At 44.4% G+C, this 22,404-nt stretch overlaps 1 protein-coding gene across 2 annotated transcripts; it reads right to left on the bottom strand.

The window, feature by feature from the left end:
* Nucleotides 1–417: 417 nt before the first annotated feature.
* LOC128845615 (mitotic-spindle organizing protein 2B-like) lies at nucleotides 418–16,290 on the bottom strand. 2 transcript variants are annotated; one of them, XM_054044462.1, is made up of 4 exons: nucleotides 15,881–16,290; nucleotides 15,681–15,805; nucleotides 11,228–11,416; nucleotides 418–808 (listed from the first exon to the last, which is right to left on the bottom strand). In XM_054044462.1, exons 1-4 carry the CDS (start codon nucleotides 16,048–16,050, stop codon nucleotides 651–653), a joined length of 642 nt encoding a protein of 213 aa, XP_053900437.1. In that variant the 5' UTR covers nucleotides 16,051–16,290; the 3' UTR covers nucleotides 418–650. The 2 variants fall into 2 exon arrangements, with proteins under 2 accessions (XP_053900437.1, XP_053900438.1); XM_054044463.1 differs by having other exon boundaries at nucleotides 11,279–11,416; nucleotides 15,881–16,287.
* Between the last annotated feature and the right edge of the window lie 6,114 nt (nucleotides 16,291–22,404).

A 22,404-nucleotide genomic window follows, 5' to 3' on the forward strand; every position in this document is an offset into this window, starting at 1 on the left:
GGAATACTGCCATGATCCTTAGCGTAAGGCACCATCCATCACAAAGGTAAGCCCACCTGGGTGGCAAGACAGTTCGTTGTACCAAAGGGGAGGGTCTAATGACTCCAAGTTAAGGATGTTATAGCCCTGAGGAGTTTACACATAATTTCAATCACCAATGTATATATAAAACTCCCAATTTATGGTTTGTGCCCTGGCTCATAACAGTCTGCCCCGAGGTTGGTACTCATGTTCTTGAGCCATTGCAGGACAGCTTGATAGAGGCATCTCTAGCTGGTGAGTTATGAGAGATTACACTCTTGCACGAGCTAGACTACTCATAAGGCATGGAGCAGGCCAGACACTATGAATAAGAATGAAGAATAACATCTCACTAATTTAGTGCAATGCTTTAAACAGAATTCTAATTAAAAGCAATTCCCGAAGAATTCATGTTCTTTATTAACAGATGTATCCAAAAGAAATTTAGGAAAGGAAAACAGTAACTGACCCTTTGCATACATCACCTGTGATATTCTATAGCATTCATAAATACAAAATACTGGAGCAGGTTCACAATCTTGGATCATTTGCATTTTTACATGTTGTGCTGCATTGCACTTATTTTAATGGAGAATTTACAAAGGTCCTCAGTGCTCTATTTTGAGTCTCTATGTACTGCTGCCTCCACTGCTCTTCCCAGAAGTTCCAGTCTTCTGGAGCCTGCTAGTGCTTGGCTGCCGGGGCATTCTTTGGACAGATCCTTCCCGGCTGCAACGTTCTGCAAGGCCTTGGGTCCCGCTGACTGAAGAATTGGTTTTATTTCTCCCTGGATGGACAAATAAATATGTTAACTCTAAAGTTCTAATCTGACATCATAACTGCACACAAGCTGCTAGTGTTCCTCGAGAATTCATGTTCTAGGTAGGGTTTTATTAGATGATGAAATTTTACCAGCATCCAATATAGATACAAAATTCATGAACTGTAATATAACAGATGTCAGGTAGCATAAATCCTAAACAAACTGCAGTAGTAGGACTAATCATATTCATCACAATTTGTTCCTCAGATAAATCAAATAGCATAAATCACTTTGTTTTTTAAATGTGTGAACACATTATGTGATTACTTTCATTTAGCATAGGAACACCAGCACTGCAAATTGCAACTAGGGAAGAATTTAAAGAGCATCTAACATGTCATGGCTAGGACAAGTGAACCGATGTTCAAGAGTTGATTCCTCTCACAAGCAACAGTGACAGGGTCCAACCCTGCAGAGCCTCTCCTGTTTGTCACTTTGTCAGACTAACAGACCTCAACTCTCCTGGGTATTCTGGTCATGCTCTGGGGTTCTCTGACAGCATTTGGATTCCACACAGGAGCTGCCATTCACAGATTGTCTTGCTGGGTTCAGAAGGGAGATAGAATACTCCTGAGCCATCTTGCTCTTATCCTACCACTACTAGCTGTGTCTATGATGCAACACAGCCGCAGGGCAAACCACTGCGTAGCACTGTGCAAGCTGGAAGGGGAGAGGGCAGGAAGTGTGGTGCACACAGCTAGCAAGAGACCTGGAGGGGACCCCTTCCACGGTCAGCAGGAGGAGAAAGGGGACAAACTGAGACTTGCTGCAAGCAGGACAGGTGAGGGGAAGAAAGAGACCAAAGTGAGGTGTGGGGAGACAGGGCCTGACACACCTCCCTTCATCGGGAGAGGGCCGTCTTAGAGGAGGCACATCATGAGGGTAACGAAAAAATTACACAAGTGAAAGGTCAAAAAGAAACGTGGGAGAACAATCTATCCTAGGAAGGGATGAGAAGGACGGAGCTAGCCAAATAAACAAACAACAGGCTCCAATGCTTTAAAGAGTTTTAGAAAAAACACATACCAGTAAAGAGATCAGAGCAAAAGGCAGGCATTTGGTAAGCTAATTTAGGGTTACCATACGTCCGGATTTTCCCGGACATGTCCGGCTTTTGGGGGTTCAAATCCCCGTCCGGGGGGAAATCCCCAAAAGCCGGGCATGTCCGGGAAAATCGGGAGGGAGGGATGGAGGGCTTGGGCGGGGCCTCTTTGGCCGGGCCGGGGTCGCGGGCATGGTGCCGTGCCAGGCGCGGGGCCGGGCGGGGAGCCGGGGGCGCGGTGCCGGGCCGGGAGCCGGGCGGTGCGCCGGGCCGCGGGCCGGGGTAGCGGGGGGGTGCGCGGGGCCGCGAGCCGGGCCGGGGTAGCGGGGGGGTGCGCCTGGCCGCGGGGCCGGGCGGGGAGCCGGTCCGGGGTAGCGGGGGGGTGCGCCAGGCCGCGGGGAGCCGGGGGTGCGCGGGGCCGCGGGCCGGTCCGGGGTCGCGGGGCCGGGCCGCCGGGGGGTGCGCTGGGCCGCAGGGCCGGGAGCCGGGCCGGGATAGCGGGGGGGGGGGTGCGCTGGGCCGCCAGGGGCCGGCAGTGCTGGGCGGGCTGGGGGTGGTCGGCCAGGGCTGGCACCCCAGGGCCCGAGCCGACCCAGGCTGGCGCTGCCGGGGGGCCAGCCTGGGCCGCGCCTGCTCCCCCCACACCCCCCCTTACCAGCTTCAGGCTTCCCGCGAATTTAATATTCGCGGGAAGCAGGGGAGGGGGCGGAGACTTTGGGGAGGGGGCGGAGTTGGGGAGGGGGCGTGGGCGGGGCTGGGCCGAGGCCCCGTGGAGTGTCCTCCATTTGGAGGCACAAAATATGGTAACCCTAGCTAATTTAAATATTTTCTCTGCACAAATTAGTTAATTACCTGATTAGGATGTTGAGATGTTTTGTAAGACAACTGACTGATGGCTATACAACAGGGGTTGGCAACCTTTCAGAAGTGGCATGCCGAGTCTTCATTTATTCACTCTAATTTAAGGTTTCGTGTGCCAGTACTACATTTTAACGTTTTTAGAAAGTCTCTTTCTATAAGTCTATAATATAGAACTAAACTATTGTTATATGTAAAGTAAATAAGGTTTTTAAAATGTTTAAGCGGCTTCATTTAAAATTAAATTAAAATGCAGAGCCCTCTGGATCGGTGGCTAGGACCCGGGCAGTGAGTGCCACTGAAAACCAGCTCACGTGCCACCTTTGGCACGCGTGCCATAGGTTGCCTACCCCTGCTATACAATATATAGTAGCAACCCACTTATGTTGTTTAGAATCCATCATCTCTGCAATTTGCGTGGCCAATAGAAGAGTGAACTGTAGAAACTTTATTCCATTACTGCATTACTTACCAAAAAGTCATTCCTATGGAGCACCATTCCTGCCCCCTGAAAGCCACTACTGCCAACAGCACAGATTTACAGCATAGTGCACTAGAGAAACATTTAAATTGCTTCCAAGGAATAAAAATGTAAGTGGCCCATTTGCATCTGTAAATAGTTTGACAAACTAACACAATAAACAGCAAATGCATTCATTTGCTTCAGACATGTCAACTGTTCTTTAAGAAAAATCTACTACTGTAGACTTCTCATCTGTCAGCCCAAAGCCAGCCAGCCAGTTTTGCAATTCTCCTTTGCTGAAGCTCAGAAGCACTCAAGCAACTTTATTAATGCAAGTGCTGTCAATGAAACTGCACAAATTGCAGAGAGGAGAAATTTCACTTTATTTCATCAAAGACGGCAACAAAATCATCCCCAAAGATTATTTGATTTTTTTAGCAAGCAAGTAGGTGCACATTTGTGTATGTAAATACCTTCCTCCCTTGAATGCACATGTCCAGTTACAGTGCAAATCCTTCATTTGTGTGGGCACAAAGTAACGTACATCTCTCTCACAAAAAGGAGATGTGGGCCCACAGGATAGGCACACAAATGCCCAACTATCTGGCTCCCGGAAATCTGGCCCTTTATCCTCAAATTATATTAAACTCCTCGGAAAAAAAGAATGACCATTTTATGTATATATAAATATAGGTATGACGTCAGTCTTCCCATTTTGATCAGTGGCAAAGCTCCCACTGATTTCAATAGGGTAGGGTCAGACCATGTGCATGGAAGCCACACCATAAGGCCCAACAATCAGAGTTGGTGTGCTGTGTGCACTTCTGCCTCAACAGTTGTATTAAACAATATTGAACATTAGGGAAATCAAGGCACATTAGTGCAACCCATGAACGGAAAGGATTTCAAGAGACTTCCCCCTACAGTTAAGAAACTAATACTGATGCTAACAAAAGGCTCCCCCACTTAATTGAATTGACACATGATGTCCTGCTACTTTGAGGTGCATACTTGGTTGTTTTTCAGAGACCCAGTGTTCTGTAAATATGCAGCATGATACAAATACAAGTGATACTCCACATGAGAGACTTCATTTGAGTACTTCAAAAGCTCAGAGAAGATGACTGTAATAGGAGCAGTCAAGTGTGTGTCCTACAAATGGGCTGATGTAGGTTCATAAGACCAGGTGCATACAACTACATGCAAGGATACATACACCAGCTTGCGATGGTTCATTCTTCCGTCCAAACAATACTGAGATGGGTTTAAAACCTAGTTGGTTCAATAGATAGATGTATTCAGGAGGCAGGCACGGCTGCACGGTGGCACTATGGAGTGCACACTGGCAGCAGACAGGACACTGCAGTGGCATAGAAGCAGTGTCACAAAGGTCAATCGGGCCCCAGGGAAAGCTTCCTGTAGTCCTCAGGTGTTTTTAGAAGTAGCCACCTACAGCACCATTCTCTTTGCTCTCTGCCCAGACTGATGTTGCTGCCCCCTTCATTCCTCAGTAGCAGAAAGGACTGTGGAGGTTCCCCATCCCCACTAGAGCAGTATCTTCTTCCCACAGGGAGTGACCCAAGGCTCAGACTCTGCCATTAAGGCTCCAACTGCTCTTCTTACTATTCCTGTTTATAACACAGTGAGGGCAGTGCTTCCAACCAGGATCCAGATAGGAAGTGGACATGAGGACTGGGAGACACTAGTCAATTTGAAAACCAGAGTTAAAAGCTCACTGCTGCTGCCCAGTCCTGAGCCCCTGCAAGGATCAGGGGGGTTCACAATCACACACACACCTCTATTTAAAAAAAAAAATCCCCCCCCCCTTGTTGTGTGAGACCCAGACAAATAACCGGGGAAAGCGACAGACTGGCTTTAGTGGGAGAACAGTAACACTGCCTCTACACACAGGCCTGGAAGAGACACAGAAGCTATTTTTTTCAGTCCTTTCTTTCAGTTATATTAGTTGTTCCTGGTAACAATAAGAGGCAGTGGGATGATTTCAAAGGGATGGTGTGCCTTTTATGCAATCTACATGTTAATGTAAAAAGGTGTACTCCAGTTAGAGGCTTCTTATAATTCATGCATAGAAAGGAAATTAGCACAAGCCTTACTTGAATCATTAGCAGGTTTTGAAAAAAAAAATCAAATGTGTCCTAAGCAGAGAGTTTAATTCCTGTGGCCTGGCTGAAAAGCCCCTAGGGCTGAGTTCCTCTCCTGTCCCTGGCCCCCAAGCAGACTACTAACGCTATGCTGCTCTGCTCCCCTGGCTTTCTCTTCCAGCAGATGCTTTACAGCCCATTCCACCCACATCTGTAACAAAACTCATCCTAGGCTCCTTAACTGGGAACACCTTGACCCTTGTGCAGTGCAATCCCTGGGAGAGTGCTTGTGCCTATGCAGAGAGGCCCTGAAAGGGAAGGGGCTGGGTAACAGAGGTAGCGGAGAGGGAGGGAGTGGGAAGGATCCAGCTCTCCCTTACCTCCTTTCCTTAACTCAATGACTCATAAGAGGTCAGAGCACTCCAACAAACCACCCTGTCAGCTGACACAGGGTGTTCGGACAGGAATGCTTAACAGCAGCATGGAAAGAATCATAGAATCGTAGGACTGGAAGGGACCTCAATGGGTCATCTAGTCCAGTCCTCTCCACTCATGGCAGAACTAAATATTACCCAGACCATCACTGATCTCCAGTGATGGAAATTACACAACCTCCCCAGGTAATTTGGTCCAGTGCTTAACTGCCATTACCATTAGGAATTTTTTCCTCATGTCCCAATCTAAATCACCCGTGGTGTAATTTAAGCCCATTTCTTCTTGTCCTGCCCTCAGTGGATAAGCAGAACGATTTATCACCCTTCTCTTCTTGTACCTTTTACATACTTGAAGGCAGTTATGTGACCCTAGTCTTCTCTCCTCCAGACTAAACAAACCCAATTTTTTCAGTCTTTCATCATAGGTCATGTTTTCTAGACCTTCAATCATTTTTAATGCTCTTCTCTGGATTTTCTCCAATTTGTCCACATCTGTAACAAAGTGGGGGCCCAGAACTGGACACAGAACTCTGGCAGAGGCCTTATCAGTGCTGAGTAGAGTGGAATTATTCTTGTCTTGCTTTCAACACCTCTACTAATACATCCCAGAATGAGGTTTCCTTTTTTTGCAACAGCAAAAAATTGTTGACTCATACTGAGTTTGTGATCCACTATAACCCCCAGACCCTTTTCTGCAGTACTCCTTCCAGTCATTCCCCATTTTGTATCTGTGCAACTGATTATTCCTTCTGAAGCACAGTACTTTGCATTTGTTCTTACTGAAGTTAAGAACCATTTAATAATTCAGACCATTTATCGACTTTGTCAAAATCATTTTGAATTTTAATCTTGTCCTCCAAAGTGCTTGCAACCCCCCTCAGTAAACAGACAGAAGCCATGGTCTTTAGAAGGCTCCAATCTTTAGAGTAGCGTTGGAAGGACTGGACCTGCTGAAGCCCCACAAGACATTTTTCTTCTGAACTGAAGCTGTGATTAACTTGTAACCTCAAGGAACCCTCATGGGTGAGAATCTGAAGGACTGTTCCTGCAGAATCCATGTTGGGGTTGAGGTGAACCCTGGTAAGCTTATTAGCATGCATATAGGTTCTTTTATTGCTTTAAATGTGGTTTTTTTTCTGTAGTGTCTTAACCTAAAGAATAAAATTGGCTTGCATAGAAAGAACTGTTTGGTAGTTTACTTCTGTTGACAATCACTCATCAGTTGCTGAAGAGAAAGCAAGCAGGTGCACTTGGGCAGCCTGTCTCTTCTGGGAATAACACAGGGAAGGCAGGGAACTGTGCAGCTTGGAAATACCTGTCAGAAAGCAGAGAAATGCAGGTCTGCAACCCAAAAAGGCGATGGCCAGGGAGCTGCAAGCCTGAGAATAGGTGTTTTTGCTAGACCACTGAGAGGAAATACAGGGGCAGTTGCCCTGACCCGTGACATTTATGGTGGCATCGGTGGGATCTGCAGCAGTGTGAACTGCATAAGTGTCAACAGCAGTGAAAGCAAGTTACCTGGAAGGGAAAACCACAGAGCAAAAAGTCTCAATAGTCTTTTTGGGAAAGGAATGACAAGAGCTACAGCGTGACGAGAGAGACAGAGAAAAAGGAATTATGAACAGCTGAAGAAAAATCAGCTGGTTGAGGTATGCAGAGAAAGGCAGCTTAACACTGAAGAACAGACAAAATGACACTAGTAGATCTGCAATATTCTAAATGACCAGTCAAGGAATGATGGTTCAGGTTTGCAGAGAACCTCCAGCTTGCTGGCAAAAGGTCCACCATACTGGAGAGAAACAGGGAACAAACAGACTGACAGAGGAAGCAACTATGTTCTGTCCTGACCAGCACACCACTGAAACAGGAGTGGCAGACTGCCAAACAGGAAAGGCACAGAGTGAATCTGGAAACCCAACACCTTGGAGACCAGGAGCAAAAGAGAGCAGACCAACAGCATCAGTACAAGAGAGAAGGTCAAGAAGTGTCAGGAGCGGCTTCAGATGGAGAGACTGCACCAGCAGAACCAGGAACGGCAGGATCAGCTTAAACTGAGAGAGATTGCGCCAGTAGAACTGTAGTCTGGCTGAACTTGCCTCCAGGAACGACCATAGCAAGAGGCCACTTGATCCTTGCAGGCTCTAGGAGCGAAAGCCCCAACACACATTGCATGTATCCTGCAGATGTGCTTCTCTCAAGCAGAGATGCTGCGCACATGAAAGCTTATGCTCCAATACGTCTGTTAGTCTATAAGGTGTCACAGGACTCTTTGTCGCTTTTTACAGATCCAGATTAACACAGCTACCCCTCTGATACTATTTATTAACTGACTCCTGCAGTATAATTTCATTTTTTAAAAACTCAAAGAGAAACAGAGACCTCACAAAAGTTTCAAGTAAGAATAATTTTTGTGATCTTTCAAATAGAGAAGCACTGCTCAATTCCATGCAATTCTCTATTTCACTCTGAGTTATTTTTTTTTGGTAAATTACAAATTTCAATTTGTCTTTATAATGCAATCCTGGCTGCAATCTTAGCTAGGGTGTGACTATCCCCTTTCCATAATTACAAAGCTTTCTGAAATGCTACAATAGTCATACGCTGATCAAAACCTGCAGTTTAATCCTCCACAATTTCTTGAAAAATCCAACCCAGTTTGTCTCATCAGTTAACAAAAACATCCATGCCCCAAGCATCACCTCTGACCTTCCAGACCCTCACATTGTTCATCTTCCAGTTTGTCTAAAACCACCTTCCTTAACCAATCTGACCATGTCATTCTTTGCCTTGAATCCTTCAACTGGCTCCCCCACTTGTCCTGTCCATCCCATCAAGTTTCAGCTTCAAAGCCCTGCAACACTGCCCCAGGTCTCCATCTCAGATGCAGGTCATCATGTGTCCCCTGCTTCCCGACAAGGATGCCTGACTTTGCTACCCGGTTTGGCGGCTTTTTCAACACTCCCATCTCTACCACCGTAATGCCGAAAACCACATGACTTTTCAGTGCTCTATGTCTTGCATTTGTTTCCTAAGTCTTTGGGGGGGTTTTTAAAAGAAAACTGCACCTTTAAGGTGCATGTGTATTCAGGTTACTGTTTTAGTTCACAAACTTTCCCCAGAAATACTTCTATAATAGAATGGACACTCTAATGTTTCAGATTTTATTTGTACTGTTCATCTGCGACTCAGCTATTCTCAAGCTATTTTGAGTTCAAATATTTTCATGAAGTACTTGATGCAACTGGTTTATCATGCCTTATGTTTTTAACTGCACAAGTTTAACTCCAAGTGACTTGCCCCCACCCCCATTTGGCAAATAGCTGTAGTATATACGTGACACACCAGTAGGGGGAACAGTAAGATGTACTCAGACAAATCTGATAGTCATGCAGTTTTGTTCTGTGTAACTCAGGGGTTCTCAAACTGGGGGTCGGGACCCCTCGGGGGGGTCACAAAGTTATTACATGGGGGGTTGCGAGCTGTTAGCCTCTACCCCAAACCCTGCTTTGAATCCAGCATTTATAATATAATGTTAAATATATTAAAAAGGGTTTTTAATTTATAAGGGGGGGAGAGCTCAGAGGCTTGCTATGTGAAAGGGGTCACCAGCACAAAAGTTTGAGAACCACTGGTGTAACTAAACATTGCATATGAAATCTGTCGTTGCTTCCTACTATTACTCCATTTTACTATACTGCTTCTGTGCTTTATTGTTTAAATTGATTGAATACTGCTTGTATCACTCAAGTTGTATACTATTTATAACTTTGCCACAGTACAACAACACATTACCCGTGTATCTAAGATAGTACACAGTTATTTGGTGTATTATAGCTGGAAGTGTCCATTGCATTAAGGTTGCCAATCACTTTCCATTATAACATGGTTTTCAGTTGCTTGCACTGGGCCTCAGTGAGCCTCCTGCAGTATTCTGTTGGGTCCACACAGAGCTATAAATGCATCTGAGATATGGGCAAGATGAGAATCCATCAACCATCTCCCCCGTCACCCCAAATACTTTGGGGCCAGACACAGAATGAGGAGGATAAAAGGAGTATTGAATTGCCCCATTCACTATAATGCCATCCATCTTCTGCACTGATAGAGGCAGGGGTCATGTGGGGAAAAAGGTATGACAGCATGAAATTGGAGACTACGGTAACACATACACAGATGGGCAGAATTAAGGTTGAATGGGATATCTTCACTCTGGCAGTTCCTGACTTAAGTGCATTTTTTAAAAGTTAACACTCTTGTATTGTACTTTTAAAAAGTGGAATTGGACAGTTTCTCTGGGACCTGTAGCACTAGTGCTTCATTCAGGAATTTTCTGCTTGCATAATTTCAAGAACTATGGAAGACAAATCTCAACCCTATACTGTTCTGTAGCAATTCTCAAGATGTGCATGTTTAAAACAAAATTGGTCTGTGATAGTTTTAAGCTCTAAAGGTTTAGAGTGGTCATGTTCTTCCTCCAAGATATCCCAGCTCAAAAGCAAGCAGGCATTTCTCACCTATGTATGCACAGCAGCATATACTGAAATGGCTACACTACAACTTGTTTGGAAATGGATTTTAAACCTACAAAATCACACAATGGCCATAGAGGTGTGTGCACATGCCATATTTATGTGTGTTGGCTTCCTTACTTCAGCCACAATCTTTAAAGTTTAGTTTTTAAGACAGAGTGACAGAACTCACCCTATCCCCACTCAAAAAGAGCTAAAGGGATTTTACTCAAGCTTCCAAAGACAATCCGCCAGAGACAGAAGAATGGAAGACTTCAACCCAAAAAGATAACTTTCTGAAACACACATGGAAATCAGAAAACACGGGCCTTAAATGGAAACAGGTTTGCAAGCCTTAAACCTAATGGCCAATGCATATGACCGATATAAATTCGAGCATTATTTGTCTTTATAGCGAGTCATCGCCACACAAGCTCTCCTGTAGAGTGCATGCACCAGTTTGCGTTTATAAAAAGCCACTGATAAAAAACTTGACAAAAATATCCACCATGCACAGGAAGTTCTTAGATTCCAATCCTGCAATTCGTTAAGAATGAACAGCCTTCAGGGAAGCTCTGAATGGGCAAAGCAGCCCACCCTAACACAACTGTCTGCAGATTCTGGGCCACAATATGTAATTCCTAAACTTACTTCTCTTGCTTGTCTATGCGTATGGCACTTTCTAGTCTAAGACAGAGAAAGAATTTTTCACAATAGATTTCAGTCTCTTAATTCAACAGCAAAGTGAATCAGTTTTCATTTTTAAAATAAGATTTACATTTTATTTTTAACCTGTACATTTTAATTATTTTTAAAATTACCCATTCCTGACAGTTTATTAACATTAGAATGTATTGTTTAGAGGATACACCTTTTAGTTCTTTTAGTCTAAACTTAAAGGACTCACAATGCAAGTGCGACTCCTAACGTCCTAACAGACTGCACCAACCCCAGTAGATAAACTAATAAACACAACCTGTAAAAGGAGAGAACAGGCAGCAAGAAAACTGGAAGGAACGAGGGGGACCTTGAGAGAGAGGCGAGCAAGCATCAGCAGGACTGTAGACCACAATCTTAGGGGCTGTTAGTCTTGGAGATCGAAGGGCAGAGGAAAAGGAGAGTGGTGCAGGGATTTTACTGTTCTTGGCAGAGAGAAATGAGACCTCTAATTCAAAGAGAGACACAGAAACACATTAAAAACACCATATGTCTATTGAAAAAAGAACAGAGTCGTGAATGTAAATGAATTCTCAATACCCTTAAAGAAAAAGAAAAGTTGTCTCTTGACAATGGTAACATAGCTCACATGCTTTGTTAAATACATCAATTTCATAATCTTGTCATCTTAACAGTCTACTTTTATGTTGCCCCTCTAAAATTTTGAAGTCCCCAGATGAACACTTAGACTTGAATAGTTATTACATTAAAATGCTGTTAAACAAAAATCATTTCATAGTAATAAATGTACCAATATTTTTCTCAAATGTTTCAAATATAATTTCATAATTGCACTTTCCACATTGCTTGCCAGCCATTAATACAGTAAAACAAGCCTTTTAAGCCCACAGTGCATTTTCCTGAAGTACTTAATTGATATTTTGAGTTAATAAACCCCAACATTAAATAAATGTTGTAAGTAAATGCACAAGTGTACACCATTTCCTAGGTAGTTGCTAAAATTAACTGTGATGCTTTTCTTTTCTTTGAAGGAAGTACGCATCAAAGATGAAAAAAAAACAACCAAGGAGTCCGGTGGCACCTTAAAGACTAGGATTCATTTGGGCATAAGCTTTCATGGGTAAAACACCTCACTTCTTCAGATGCATGGAGTGAAAGTTACAGATGCAGGTATTATATAATGACACATGAAGAGAAGGGAGTTACTTCGCAAGTGGAGAACCAGTGTTGACAGGGCCAATTCAATCAGGGTGGATGTAGTCCACTCCCAATAATAGATGAGGAGGTGTCAATTCCAGGAGAGGCAAAGCTGCTTTTGTAATGAGCCAGCCACTCCCAGTCCCTATTAAAGCCCAAATTAATGGTGTTAAATTTGCAAATGAATTTTAGTTCTGCTGTTTTTCTTTGATGTCTGTTTCTGAAGTTTTTTTGTTCAAAAATAGTTACTTTTAAATCTGTTCTAGAATGTCCAGGGAGATTGAAGTGTTCACCTACTGGCTTTTGTATGTTACCATTCCTGATGTCCGATTTTTGTCCATTTATTCTTTTACGTAGGGACTGTCCGGTTTGGTCAATGTACACCGCAGAGGGGCATTGGGTTGGGTCCTCTAATGGCGTCGCTAGAGTAGATATGGGGACAGAGTAGGCAATGAAGTTTGCTATAGGAATTGGTTCCTGGGTTGGTGTTTCTGTGGTGTGGTGTGTAGTTGCTGGTAAGTATTTGCTTCGGGTTGGGGGGTTGTCTGTAAGGAAGGACTGGTCTGTCTCCCAAGGTCTGTGAGAGTGCGGGATCATTTTCCAGAATAGGTTGTAGATCGCTGATGATGTGCTGGAGAGGTTTTAGCTGGGAGCTGTATGTGATGGCCAGTGGTGTTCTGTTATTTTCCTTGTTGGGCCTGTCCTGTAGTAGGTGATTTCTGGGTACCCATTTCGCTCTGTCAATCTGTTTCCTCACTTCCCCAGGTGGGTACTGTAGTTTTAAGAATGCTTGATAAAGAGCTTGTAGGTGATTGTCAGGGGGATTGGAGCAAATTCGGTCGTATCTTAGGGCTTGGCTAAGACAATGGATCATGTGACAATGGATCATGTGATGGAAGCTGGAGGCATGTAGGTAAGTATAGCGGTCAGTATAGGAAACAGATTGACAGAGCGAGACAGGTACCCAGAAATCACCTACTACAGGACAGGCCCAACAAGGAAAATAAAGAAATCACTCTAGCGACACCATCAGAGGACCCAACCACATCAGCCACATCATCAAGGGCTCATTCACCTGCACGCCTACTAATGTTATATATGCCATCATGTGCCAGCAACGTCCCTCTGCCATGTACATTGGCCAAACCGGACAGTCTTTACATAAAAGAATAACACCTGGAATTGACACCTCCTCATCTATTATTGGGAGTGGACTACATCCACCCTGATTGAATTGGCCCTGTCAGCACTGGTTCTCCACTTGTGAGGTAACTCCCTTCTCTTCATGTGTCAGTATATAATACCTGCATCTGTAATTTTCACTCCATGCATCTGAAGAAGTGGGTTTTTTACCCACGAAAGCTTATGCTCAAATAAATATTAGTCTTTAAGGTGCCACTGGACTCCTTGGTTTTGTGGATACAGACTAACACGGCTATCCCCTGATAAAGTAATTTTTTTTCCATCTAAATACCTAAAAGACTGTTTTACTATTGTTTTAAATACCTAAAATGTGATCCTTTATTCTGGTACTGAGATCTCTTCATATTCATTTCCATTCTGGCCAAAGCCAAGCCATGTGGAGTCCTGCGGAGCCATACCACAATTGTCTCTCCTTTATATAATCACCCACAGCCGCTCACTGTAGCCAGGTGGGGTGAACTGGAATTGTATTTTGGCATCTTTTAGTTTTGATCAGGTGTCACAACCCATCCCAAGCTAAGTATGCCACTTACACAGCACTTTTTAACTGCTAACAATTCAGACTAAGAATAAAGGCATTGCCAGAAACATACAAGTCTGTATCATTCACATGATAAACAGCTCTCATTTTGACTTTCAGCATCAACTGCAATTTTGTTTTCTTATGATTTAATATAATTTGTTTCCAATATTGAAGGCTCCCAGACAGCTACTTCCAAACCAGTTTAAATTTGGCATGCTCAGTTTTTATAATCCTTCAGAAGCAATGCAAGGGAGGCTCAGCTGGTCTTCCCTAGCAAGGCCAATAGAAGCAACAGACTGCTTTGCTAGTGAGTCTGCGGGTATGATCAAGAGGGATAGGACAGAAGGAAAACCAAGGAAAGAAGGGGAGAAACACTAAAAAGCAGAGGATGAAAACTGCACACCATAAGGCCCTGCACCTAGAGTACAGTTTTTGGTTCCAGATAAACAGGTACGAACATTTGCTTGCATTTACAGTGGAGTTAATCAACTAATATTAACTGGAAACTGATTAACACAAATTACAACATGTCAAAAACCATGGCAAGAATATGTCAGAGAACAGACTAAAGCTAAGGGGCCCAGATGAACCAGTGCTGTGACAGTACATACTGGTTTGGTACAGACCCCTTGCTGGCCAACTACAGCTTTGAACTTTCAGTCCCAGGCTTCTGGTGGGGAACTCCTCTCTAACATGCTTCTTCTGCTTGTCACAGTATCTATAACACTCTCTTGCATCTGAAGAAGTGCGGTTCTTACCCACGAAAGCTTATGCTCCCAATACTTCTGTTAGTCTCAAAGGTGCCACAGGACCCTCTGTTGCTTTTTACAGATTCAGACTAACACGGCTACCCCTCTGATACTATAACACACTTATCACTTAACATGAATGCCTGCTGAAAGCCTGGTAGGACTAATGGAAAGAACATTCACTAGATACAGAGGAAGATGCACCCAGCCCTCCTCAGCAGGAAAGAATGTCGCCTCCACCTGAGACAGCGGAAACTGTGATACAATAATATACTCTATTTCCAAAAAAGAATGGAAAGGGGGAAAGAGCAGCAACAGAATGTACATATTTTTAAAAGGAAAATAGGTCTTGTGCCTTTTGCTTCTTTATTGTGAAAAACTAGAGCCTGACGTTTTTATCAAAAAAGGTCTCTCCCTACTTCTTACAGTGTTAGAAATTAGACTCTGTCTAGAATGGAGGTGGTGAGAACTGGGGAGTTGGAGTAAGGCCTGGTCTACACTTAAATGTTTTACTGGCATTGCGTTCTCGGGTTTGTGATTTTTTGTTTGGCCAACAAAACTATCCTAGTTAAAGCCATAGCGTAGCTACAGTTATGAGAGTAGATGAGACCATGCTACGGTTTAGGTTATTTGTTTTTGATATTTTCAATATGGCTAAAGGGGCTTAAATTCAGACTTAAGTGATGACATAAGAAGCAACAAGAGAGTGCGAGATGAGCTAGGAAGAGGGCAAGATTTTTATACACTTTGTTTAAAACCCCTTAGTTTCAGCTAACATACATGAATGTCTAATTGGCATCTTGCATAAATGAAGGCTCCCAGCCCTTTAATTGAGGCAACAGAGATCGCCTCCGTCCTGCAGCAAAACCAGCCGTGGCAGCCCAGAGACGGTTACGCGGGAGGGATTTGCCTGCTTAGTTCCATACCGCCCTTTCTCACCCCCCTGTCCCGGCAGACAGCAGCAGCCACGGGCCCGAGCCCGGGCACCTCCCTGCGGGGAGGGGGACATGAGCCGGGCCCGGGCTCCCCCAGGACCAGCCCGGCGGGAGGGGGGCCCCTAATAACCCGCAGCTCCTGACCTCTCGTCTCGGGGGCGGTCTCGGCGGGGCCGCTGGGAGCCGGTCTCTGCCCGGCGCACAAGGACTTCAGCATCTGGAACACGGCCAGGGGCGCCACGTTCATCCGCAGCAGGTCCAGCAGCAGCCTGCGGGGAGAGGGCGTGGGGTCAGCAGCTCGGACCGCGCGCGCGGCCCCCCCCGCCCGCCATCGCCCCCCTCACCTGAACACTTCCGGGTCGAGACCGATCCCCGCCGCCTGCGCCAGCTCGAACAGCTCCGCCTCCTCCGCCGTCGGCAGCTTCCGCCGGGACCGCACCGAGGCCCCCACTTTGCCCAGGGCCGCCTCCAGCCCCGAGTCCGCCCCGCCACCGGCCAGGCCCTGGTCGGACATTCCCGGCACTGACCGGAAACGCGCTTACCCACAGCCGGCGCCTGTCTCCTACTGAGCATGCGCGGAAGGCGAGCGCCGGAAACAGCCGCGCGGGGACGAGAAAATGCACACCTCGCTTCCTGTTCAACTGGGCATGCGCGGTTCTGCCTGTGCATTCCCTGGGGTGTGGTCTCCCAGTAGGGAAGCTCGCCGTTGGCCCGTGGGCCGTGCTTGTCCTGGCTGAGGTGGCCAGTGCCGGGGTGGAGCTGTGCTGCGGCTTCGGGGGGAGGTCTCATGGGGCGAGGCGGCTGCTCGGTACCGCACAGGCTAGTGCAGTCAGGGCCAGCCTTAGGGGAAACGGCCCCCCATGCCTCTCCCCCCATTCTCCTGGCCTCCAAGGGCCACCCTGCCTCCCCCCAGTGTATTGAAAGAGATGCTGGGGCTCAGCCCCACCACCAGTTGAGTGCTGGCTGGGGGCTGCCCCACTGTGAAGGCAGCACTCCTAGCGGCAGAAGTAAGAGTGGCAATACACCATATACTGTGCCACTGCCTTCCAGCCACCGAGCCCTGAAGGCAAAATAAAAAATAAAATAAAAGTACAGAGAACCATTAAGTTACAAGAAATTTGTCACAATATGCGAGGTGAGCCCCCCCCAAATACACTCCCAACTGCTATACTGAACAACAGATCTGTCTGTACATCATAAAAGAGCTAGAGCTTGTCTCATATCTGCTCGGTCTGGCTGGTTTAATACAATGCCATGAGAAAGGATCATTTATAGATCGGCTTTCCTTCGTGCTAGTTTGTTATTGCCAAATTAATATTTTCAAACAAACCGGATAAAGACTTAGTGTACCGGTTTTGTTTTTGTAATTTTTTTTTAAAGTAGGGGGTAAGTAATCTCTTTCACACATTACAGTAAAATAGGATGGACACCATCATCTAGTACAGGAATTTCCATAATGTATAGCTATGGAAATAGAGGCTCAAGAGATTAAGGCTTAAAAAACATTTGCAATAGCCAGTCAACTAGAATACAGAACACACAGCACTTGCTTCGCCAGGATTCTGTTGTTATAATTGCATAATTTAGCAACCAGGGTTGGATTTAGGGCCAGGCGACTGGGATGCCAGGCTCGGGGTGCTGTTTTTGTTGCCACAAAAGGGAAAATAGAATGTTTGAAGTAAAATGTTTCAGGTATTCTATATATGGATTCATTTTTCATTAGCCTAGAATTTTCTGGACCTTAGTAGAATCTCATGAAAACTTGCAGACTTTCTGAGCACTACATTTTCCTTGAACCTCCTAGAATGTTGTCAGCTATGCCATCGCAGGTATATAAGGGGTGAGATGTCACCAGTCAGTGAGAAAGAAGAACGAAGTGAAGTGAGCCCAGCTGCGATATTGTGAACCTTGTTTGATTGTGTAATTCTGAAAGTGTACTTGTGCTCTAAGACTTGAAGACTGTAAGTGTCAACTAATAAAGGATATATTTAATGAGACGCCAGAGATATCTATCGAACCGCTATTTATGCAACAATATGAAAGAAATACTGTTTTTGTATTACCTTAGTAAGCTTCCAGCAGACAGGAAAACACTCTTGAACAATAGTATGGACCTTCACGGGACGCTGACACATGGGGAATGTTCGGACATCAATGATAAAGACCTCAATGTCAAACTGGACAACATCCGTCACATTTTGCAACACAGGAAGCATTCTCCACTCCAAGATCTCCAATTAATTCATGATGCAGAGCTGATGGATGCTTTTCCAATGTGTGGATAACTTTGACCATTCTGCTCACATTGCCAGTCACAGTCGCAAGTGGTGAGTGCAGCTTTTCGGAGCTCAGGCTCATCAAAACATATCTTCGATCGACATGGCCAACGAGAGATGACATCACTTGCTGTTTTATCGCTTGAAAATGCCATTGGCCAGTCTTTGGATCTCTCTCATGCTGTGCTTCAGTTTGCAAGGGCAAAGGCAAGAAAAGCGACCTTTTGAACTAAAGGACGAGCATTAACATTCTAAGGCTGCACCTACTGTAACACTGTTTAATACTGGTCCACCCAATGTTGGTGCACAGTTCAATTTCTTCATGTTAGTACATTTCAGTTATTCTTAAAATTAAAAAGTTTCTATAAGCTCAGAGGAAATGATTTTTATTTGCTTATATATGGCATGAATAAATACAGATTAATGGATCCTAACATGCAAATTTATTGTCTTATATGACAGGAATAAATCATGCATCTAAATTGTTCATCAAAGTTGTGAAATGGGCTACAAATGTAATAAAAATAAGGTATTCAAAAGTTTTAAGAAATGGAGGGGGCGGTGGTGAAAACAGTCCTCACGTGGCTTGCCATTTGGTCTAGGGCTGGCCCTGTTAGCAACTTCTATGTTCACTAAAAATAAAAAGCAATAATATATAAACAAGTGCAAAACTGTGGCATAAAGGTTATATGTGACAGGTTGGATCACAGAAGCCCCCTGGGAGCTGCCAACTGATGTGCCAAGACTACTTCTGCCCCTGCTTTCTTCGCCTCGCAGCTTGGGACTTCAGTGCCCTGCCCGGTTTGAGCCAGACCCGCTAGCCTGCTGCAACCCAGACCCAGGTCTGAACCACGTCCCCTAACAGCTGCGGGCTTAAACTGAAAGCAGCTTAAGAAGTGTTCCTGTCTTTAATACTCAAATGCACAATTCCCAGTGGGGTCCAAACCCCAAATAAATCCGTTTTACCCTGTATAAAGCGTATCACAGCTGTTTGCCCCCCCCCCAGGTATTAATACATACTCTGGGTTAATTAATAAGTAAAAAGTGTTTTTATTAAATACAGAAAGTAGGATTTAAGTGTTTCCAAGTAATAGCAGACAGAACAAAGTACATTGCCAAGCAAAATAAAATAGAACACGCAAGTCTATGTCTAATACAGTAAGAAAACTGAATGCAGATAAAAACCTCACCGTCAGAGGAATTCCAGTAAGCTTCCTTTTACAGACTAGTCTCCTTCTAGTCTTGGTCCAGCAATCACTCACACCACCTGTACTTACTGTCCTTTGTTACAGTTTCTTTCAGGTATCCTTGGGGGGGGGTAGGGGGAGGAAGTGGCGATCTCTTTAGCGAGCTGAAGATAAAATGGAGGGGTCTTCCAGGGGGTTAAATAGATTTTCTTGTTGGTGGAGACTCCCTCCCCTCTCCTTTGCAAAGTTCAGTTCCAAGATGGAGTTTTGGAGTCACATGGGCAAGTCACATGTCCATGAATGACTCAGAACTTACAGGTAGCAGCCATGGTTCACATGCTGCCTTGAACGTCCTCAAGTAGACTTCTTATGTGGAGTGGAGCCTTCCAAGATCCATTATCCGTTAAGTGCTTCTTGATTTGGCACTTAACTTGCACATTCTTTTCTCAAGAAGCTGACCAAATGCTTTACTAAGGCTACTTAGAAATCAAGCAAGTAAACAGCCAATATTCATAACTTTGAACACAAAAATGATGTATGCATGCAAATAGGAGGAATGGATTCAGTAGATCATAACCTTTACATAGATATGGCATATGTAGCATAAAACATATTCCAGTTATGTCATCTATACATTCATAAGCATATTTCCATAAAGACTTATGGGGTGCACGGTCACAGTATACATTTTGGAGTTGGACATACATTATCTGCTATTAAACAGTCTTTACAAAAACTAATAATTTGTTTAGGCTAATCAATATTGCAAAAGTTGATTCCAGTACTTATGCTGAAGAAATTATCTCTGTTAGGAATTAATTTGTAGGGAAATTCCTCCTGTGCAAACCCCATACATTCTAGCTTTAACAACATTACACTTCTGCAATGTCTGTCTCAGAATCAGCAAGAAAATATGCTCTCTCTCTCACAACATGTGCTATATATAGCCAACAAGAGTCTGCCATATGTGATTTTACTTCAGGATACAAAGACTGTACAGTAGAACATGGAATAATTCTTTATTCCTCATGACAGCAGCAAAACATTAAAATGTTTGCAAACAAATCAATACAAATATAGTGCTGTTCCAAAACTTTGAATTGCTAAGCTACAGCAGGACCTGGGGACAGATCCTTCAACCTTCATGAGTTCAATAGGATTAAGTGTCTGATTAAGTACTCCTTGGTGAGAAAAGTTTTCAGGATCAAACCTTTGGCTCCTGCTGATAGGTTTCTGCATGCTCCCAAGAATAAAGTAAAGGAAGGCGAGAACCCAGGCAGATGGAGGGGGAGAGAGACCCATATTAAGATAGTGTAGAGAAGCTGAGAGATGGTAGGCACTGTTGAGCATGATTTCAGGCATCTAATCTGAGATGTATGTGAAATTATTTGTAAAATATACAAGAAGAATAATGAATAACCCCTGCTGCAGCTCTTCTCCACAACCCCTCCTGCTGTTACCCCAAAATTCAGCCATAAGGCATCCCACAATGGCCTTCCTACCCTAATAACCTAGTTGTACACAGTTTTGTTCATTTTGGTATGTAACAGGAGGTGGCCTGCCCTAGAGGAATTGCCTGACTTATACCAGGGAGTTTGTCTCTGACCTGCAGAGGACTCCCTAGAACAGACTAGCTTTGTTAACCCTTAGGAGAACACGGATACAGCCTTCCATTCAAAAGAATTAACACACAGGCAGTAATTTCTTTGAAAACAAAATAACTTATTTAACACAAAATATTCCCTAATACAATAAATATAAAATATATATTAAATATATAAATATTCCCTAATACTAAAAGAATAAACCATAAACCTTTTAACATAACAAGCATATATTAGAATATAAACAAATTCTAATAGCCTATATGCATATCCAAATACCCAATATTATGCTACTATACAATTAAACACAGTTTTAAGTTATTACACTCTGTATGCAATGGCCAGTCACATGCAGAATGCTGACTGCAGTGCTTTCAAACATAATAAACAATGAACACACACATACACAAACATCCAGCTTTATGAACTCTCATACAAATACACGCTTCAATTACAGTCTTCTACTAAAATCATCATGCTTACTTTCTCTGATGTCTTCTTTTCCTTTGCTCTGTCTAGGTCTTTGTGTTCGGTCTCCTGCAGCTGGTATCAGCTTTGCTTCTTCAAGTGTTTTAGTTCTTTTAGATATTCTTCTTAATCTTCTCCTCCAACGACTCCTTTGCTGTTCTTCTCACTCACTCCAGAGCCTTCCACTTGTGTGACACAGACTGACTGAAGCCTGTCAGCTCTGCCTTATATATAGTTAACCCACCAATCAGCTTCAAGCCTTTTATAATCTGGACCTGACTGAAAACCTGCGCCTTTAGAGCCAGACCTATTTGAAGACCTGTGTTCCACCTGACTGACCCCTCCCTTCAGGTGCTGAAGTGACCTTTATTTCACCCCAGTCTACCTGTTTGCCATTGGTCAAACCATTCTACGGCCTCCATTTTGGTTTTCACAGCTCTGATTCCTTGCAGCCGTCATTTTATTTTCCCTAACTGTGACCACGTAAAGCTATCTTTATTAACTATTAAAATCTTTATAATTACCAAACATATTACATATTTATATGCACCTTATCATGATGTTTCACTGTCACCACTCCAATTTCACTAATTTACATAAGCCCACATCTCCATCTCTCCCTGCTTCAGCTAATGGTGACAGTTCAGCACCATTGATACTGGACAGCACCTAGTGCTAAACAGCGATTTCAGCACAGAGAGAGCAGCTGAAAAATGCTCTGAATCACTGCGTCCCTTCTCCCAAACCCTTCCTGGTGCCCCTTCTCCACCAATCCCTTCTGCACCCCATTCTGCGCCCACGTGGGGAAACTGAACTGGACACTCTGAGCACCCGACCTGGCGTTGCTGCTCAGCTCCCCTCGAACGTTCCTTCGTGCCCCTTGAGGGGGCTGGGAGGGGAGGAGCAAGCTGCAATGCCAGGCGCTCCCGTACATCCAGGTCAGTTTCTCCAGGTGGGCTGCATAAGGGGAGAGCAGGAGGGCAGCACAGCCCAGGTGGGGAAAGTGACTGGACACCCAGAGCACCTGGTTCTTTGTGTTTTTAACCCTCACCTCCCCCTCAAACATTCCTCCATGGGCAGGAAGCAGGGAGAAATCTGGGTGTCCCCCCATGTTGTTGGGATAATTAAAAGTAAGAAATACAAAATGGAGTTTGTGACATGTGACTTTAGGATTCAATCCTTGTTTACCTCAACTCGCCCCAACTGGTTAGAACTGGATTTTCCCACCTTCGGGCTCCGGACATTCCATCTGTTTTCCCGCCCAAATCCCCGAAGGTTCTATTACCTCAGATTTACCTCAGACTTGTTTGGCATGGCCACTTGGAACAGTTCA

The sequence above is a fragment of the Malaclemys terrapin genome, chromosome 11 (assembly GCF_027887155.1).
Source record: "Malaclemys terrapin pileata isolate rMalTer1 chromosome 11, rMalTer1.hap1, whole genome shotgun sequence".
In the NCBI taxonomy this organism is placed as follows: Eukaryota; Metazoa; Chordata; order Testudines; family Emydidae; genus Malaclemys; species Malaclemys terrapin.